Genomic DNA, 5,607 nt, shown 5'->3' with positions numbered 1-5,607 from the left:
CCTTTTGGGGAAGATTCATGGGTTGGGAAACACATGAGTAGGGAGTCTTTTGTGAGCAACTTGGGTGAGTCTTGTGAAACCAAAAGAGAAGATCCTTAGTGAAATCAAAGGCTAAGGGTTGGTTCTCTTTTGGGGTTAGATTCTAGAGTTGGGAAACAATTGCAAACACCTTTGGTGAGTGAAAATCATTGTGTGTCTTGTCCATTGGTGAGATTGTGGAAATGGGTAGAAATTAGGGTTGTTCTTTGTGATCTTGTTAAAGCTAATTTCTTTGTAACCCATTTGTATCTCTTTGTAAGAACTCATTGATAGTGGATTGGAGAGAACAATCTCTCCCTCATAGTAGGTTATGGTTGGACCGAACTGGGCAAACATTTCTTGGTGTTGTTATCTTCTCTCTACTCTCTTTATCTTGTTTATTCTTTGGTTCGATTGTGGTTTTGCTATACACTTGGCTTAAAGACTAGGTCTAGATTGTTGTTGTATACTTGTGATTAATTTTGGTTATTGATTATCATTGATACTTGCTCCATGAATCTAAATTTCATTGATGTGAGGTTTGGAATTGACCGAATTCACAACAGAATAAAATAAATCATATCAAGGGAGACATAAGATATTTTTTGCAAATGAGAAAAACAACTAGTGTAACTAACTAACTTGAGTATTATAGTACTGTAACTAAATATCTTGTTTAGAATAGAAGAGAATTGTAGCTGACATCAACAACCTTATGTTGCGGCCACAATTGCGATTACATAAGGTTGTAGCTAACTAACTAACTTCTAAGAGAACACTTACAGACAACATTTTATATTTGCACGCATATAATCTAGTTGATTGAGAGGGACACCTCGTGGCAATTAGTAGAAAAAAAGGTAACATCATCATTTACCTAAGAGCTTCCTTTAAGTTGAAAGGGAAACATTATAATTATCATTATTGACGGTGGCGGAGCCAAAACTTTTTTTATGGAGGGGCCATATTGTTAATATATATATATATATATATATATATATATATATATATATATATATATATATATCGTGACAAAAATAATTACAATTAAAGTTGTAGTCAAGTGGTTTGTTTGTTTTTACATTGCTCCCCTAAACATGGTTCGATATTTGCATTTTACAATGTTTTCATTGCATTTTTTGTTTAAAAAATACAAAAAAAAAATACGAGTCAAAGCTAAAAATGAACAAAGAAAGAATCAAACACAGGACCTAACGCTAATGTGAGATGCTTCACTGTTTTGCTAAAGTGTAAAGATATGAAAGAATCAAACACATGACCTAATGCTGGAAGGTGAGGCTCTTAACCCCTTTGCTAGAGTGTAAAGACATGAATTGTAATGCAAACGTTAATATATATAACATAACATTTAGTTAAAAATGTGTATATATACCTAATAAAAATGATTTTTTTTTTAAACTTAGGGGAGGCCATGGCACCCTCTGGCTCCGCCTCTAATTATTGATAGCTTCCATTAATTTTAAAGTAACTAACCAACTTCTTAGACACAAGACTTGCTCAATTTATATATGAAAATGCTAACAAGTGTCTTTGGAGCATTGTTTAAGGAACCAAAATAAGTAAATTTTGCATAGAAAATGATATACATTTACTATGCTTATAAGAGACATAAATACAAGTTAAAGATTAGTGAGGTACATTTACTATCCGTCATTTACCAATTCTTATCTTGTAGCAGAAGTTGTTCCATGGTCTTGTCTATGACTAATACGGACAGGCGATCCTTTGCCATACACCTCGCTCGTTCATTCTAAGAATGTCTTCACGCATTCTTTCAGAGGATCAAAATCCTTAGCTATTAATTCAATGACTTTTTACATGTGAAACAAATATTATAGGATTAATTGTGTTTTTTATACCTTGTTATCATCAAAATCAGAGGTCATTATTCTTAAAACAACTTTGGTTCAACAAACAATACCATTTTATGTTGTCTTGTCTTTATTGTGTCGGTTGAAATGCTTTCCTCCGTCGATATCTCACGACAGCCCATGAATCCTTCTCCCCTGCGATGTTTCATGCAACCCTTCCCTTTGTGTTTCGCTCATACTCACCATCGAGTAGTTACCCAAAGGTTGCCCTAGGGTTCCCTAACTCTACCCTCTAGGATTCTTACTCAGTTTTTTTGTTATTTGTAAATGTATAATTTTCTTTTAGTCTAAGTAAACAATTTGTTTTTTTATTTTCAATATCAAAAGATGAAGTGAAAAGACATCATTATAGAAAGAAACAAAATATTACTTTTATTACTTTGCAAAGATATGACTTTTTTGTTTTTTGTTGTTGTTCTATGTAATACTCCCTCCATTTCAAAATGAGTGTCATTTTAGCCAAAAAAAATTGTTTCAAAATGAATGTCACTTTACATTTTCAATACAACTTTAATTTTTTTCTCCCAACTTTACCCTCAATAAATACTCCAACTTTTCTCTCACACAATTTTCAATGCAACTTTAAGTTTGTCTTGGGCAGTTTAGTAAAAGTGATATGTCTAATGATTATTTCATTCAATTCCTTAATTTATGTGCAATTGGCTAAACGACACTCATTTTAAAACAGAGGGAGTACATTTTAGCCCAAAAGTAATTATCGTAATAAGTCAAAAGTAGAATATGAGGTGATGTGGATTTTGTCTCACAGCTTTTTGAAGCTTTTAGCTTGTTTAGTGCTGCTTCTGGCCTTAAAGCAAATCAGGCTAAGAGCTCAATCTATTTGGGAGGTGTTTCCATGAGCGTTCAAGATGTTATTGTCACTAAGTTTAACCTCATCAAAGGTGAGCTTCCTTTTCGGTACCTTGGGGTCCCCTTGTCCTCCAAAAAATTATCTGTTATTCAGTGTCAACCTTTGGTGAAGAAGATCATTTGTAGAATTGAAAATTGGTCTTCTAAGTTGTTATCGTATGCTGGTAGGTTACAACTTATCAAATCAGTCTTGTTTGGTGTTCAAACTTATTGGAGTCAGGTTTTTGTGCTTCCTCAGAAGGTTTTAAAACTTATTCAAACAGCTTAGGGTATTTCTCTGGACTGGAAAATCTGGCACCTCCAAAAGAGCTCTTATTGCTTGGGAGCGTATATGTCTACCTAAGACAGCTGGTAGGTGGAATGTAATTGATTTGAAAGTTTGGAATCAAGCTGCAATTTGTAAACTTCTTTGGAATTTGGCCAACAAGAAGGATGTTTTATGGGTGAAATGGGTTCATGAATATTACACTAAGGGGAGGAATGTGCTACTCATGGATGTGCCTGCACAAGATTCATGGGTAACAAAAAAAGTCTTTGGTGCAGCAAAGACTATATCAAGTGTTAATGGCAGTATTTTTCAACAAGCTAATTTCTCTATTAAGAGAATGTATAATGCTTTAAGAGGCGACTTTGCAAAGGTTGGGTGGAGGAAAATGATATGTAATAATCCAGCCCCTCCAAAATATATGTTTATTACTTGGTTGATTATTCATGCTAGATTGCCAACTTGTGATAGGATGCTTAAAGTAGGTATCCAATGTGATCAAGTTTGCATTTTGTGTACAAAGGAGAATGAAACTCATTCTCACCTTTTCTTTTCTTGTGATTATGCTGATGTTGTGTGGAAAGGTGTTATGAGATGGATGAATATGACTGTCAATTCTAGCAATTGGCAATCTATTTTGCAATATATTCAGTCTCATTGTAACAGTAACAATGGTATGCATCAAGCTCAAAGAATGGTGTTGAATGTGACCCTGTATATGATCTGGAAGGAGAGGAATGATAGAAGATTTCAGAATTGTTACCGATCTGTTCAACAACTCCTTAACCAAATCAAAATGGATGCTTACATTAGAGGATTGCAATTCAAGAAGGTGCAAACACTGATGATTTGGATGCGAGGCTAATGGTTCTTTTTGTTTTGTTTGAGCTTAGCTCTTGTTTCTTGGTTTAGTTGTTTACTGATTCCATGAAGTTTGTAATAACTGTTTTGGTTAATGAAAATTATCTCTATTTACCAAAAAAAAGTAGAATATGAGACAAGTTTATTTAAATAAAAAATATTTAAAGTAAAGAAGTTACAAAGACATACAACCTATGGTTACTATTATAAGCAAAACTTTGCATTTTAAATTCATTCAATTAATGATGTGTGTGATCTTTATTATCGACAATATACATCATTTAATAAATGAATCTAAAATTTTGATTTTTTTTCTTATAATAATGATCGGATGGTTGTAAACAGTATGAAAATCGTTTTTTTTTTTTTTAAGAAAGTATGAAAATAATAATTGTATGAATAAACAAATCTATATGTTGAATGTTCTCATTTTGGAGGCATAAAAAATACCCCTTCTATCCCATAACAAGTTAGTCTTGTCCTAAAATAACTGACTCATTTTATTTTTCAATACAATATTAATTATTATTTTAAATTATAATTCTAATTAATATTATTTTCATCACTCTCAATTCAATCTATTTCACTTTACATTTATAATAATGGAGAATGCATCAATATTTAACAAGAGCATTTCAAACCATTTTAATATGTGTGAAATGAATGATTTAAGACATTTATGGGTTAGAATATCACTTAGTAGCTATGAAGCCCGGATACGTAGTACAGATACGGGTACGATATGATACGGGTACGCGGATACGCGAAAATTTTAAAATTAAGATACGATACGGCTAAGATACGTTAACAAAATATTTATACTAAAATTTATATGCATGTAAAATACTTAAAAAAGTATTGATTACTCTTCAATACTATATAATCATAAAAGTCACAATTTACAAAAAATAATACATGTGATCAAAATAAAAAAATGTAAAGTTTTCGTATAAATCATATTCTATTTTCATTCATATCTCCTCTCTCTCTCTCTCTCTCTCTCTCTCTCTCTCTCTCTCTCTCTCTCTCTCTCTCTCTCGTTACTTTCATCCACCAAAAATATAATTTTTAATTGGTTATCGAAAAACAATTATAGTGATTCATATCTTAAATTGAATCATATAAATTTCCATTGAATTTTCACAACAAAGTCTCATTTGTTTACACTTCAATTTTTTCCAGGATACGTCTCTGTGAAGTATCTTATAAGTATCCCTGTGTATCTGTCGAGTATCTTATAAGTATCCGATAAAATATATATTTTAAATTAAAATAATTAATTTCAATACTCCGTGAGTACGTATCCGATACAAGGATGTCTTCATTTTAGAGTATCCGGGCTTTACAGCTTAGTAGTGTCAATGTAGTCAACTCAATGTTGATTTCCAAGAAGATAAATGTAAATTATTTTTTTTGTTTGACAAAAGCTTATAAAATACTCCCTCCGTCCCACATTACTTGATCTATTTAGAATATTTGCACTATTCATGTAACATGTTTTGACTCTATTTTTCTACTAATATATAAAAACAAAATATAGCATATAAGATGTTGTTAGATTCGTCTCGATTAATATTTTCTAAATATCAAATTTTCATAATTTTTTCTACTAGATTATTAAAAAAATTTAAGTTTAAAATTGTGCATTGGCATACGTGACAGAGTCAACTAGGTCAAGTAATATGAGACGGATGGAGTAAA

General features: G+C 31.7%; 1 protein-coding gene across 1 annotated transcript; it reads left to right on the top strand.

Annotated features, from left to right (window-relative positions):
* Nucleotides 1-1,616: 1,616 nt before the first annotated feature.
* LOC146939238 (uncharacterized) lies at nt 1,617-3,910 on the top strand. Its single transcript, XM_085749744.1, has 3 exons — nt 1,617-1,673; nt 2,680-3,000; nt 3,044-3,910. The coding sequence occupies exons 1-3, from the start codon at nt 1,617-1,619 to the stop codon at nt 3,908-3,910; spliced, it is 1,245 nt and encodes a 414-aa protein (XP_085605870.1).
* Nucleotides 3,911-5,607: the final 1,697 nt, after the last annotated feature.

The sequence above is a fragment of the Medicago sativa genome, chromosome 3 (assembly GCF_051527215.1).
Source record: "Medicago sativa cultivar Bolivia chromosome 3, Bolivia_mono, whole genome shotgun sequence".
In the NCBI taxonomy this organism is placed as follows: domain Eukaryota; kingdom Viridiplantae; phylum Streptophyta; class Magnoliopsida; order Fabales; family Fabaceae; genus Medicago; species Medicago sativa.
Note: the sequence above shows the minus strand (reverse complement) of the source record. Positions and strands in the feature narration are given on the sequence as shown.

Coding starts and splice junctions, on each gene's coding strand:
- LOC146939238 (XM_085749744.1), top strand. CDS start 1,617: ATGATATACATTTACTATGCTTATAAGAGACATAAATACAAGTTAAAG. Junction 1,674..2,679: donor ACAAGTTAAAGATTAGTGAG/GTACATTTACTA, acceptor TTTGTCTCACAG/CTTTTTGAAGCTTTTAGCTT. Junction 3,001..3,043: donor TTCAAACTTATTGGAGTCAG/GTTTTTGTGCTT, acceptor TTATTCAAACAG/CTTAGGGTATTTCTCTGGAC.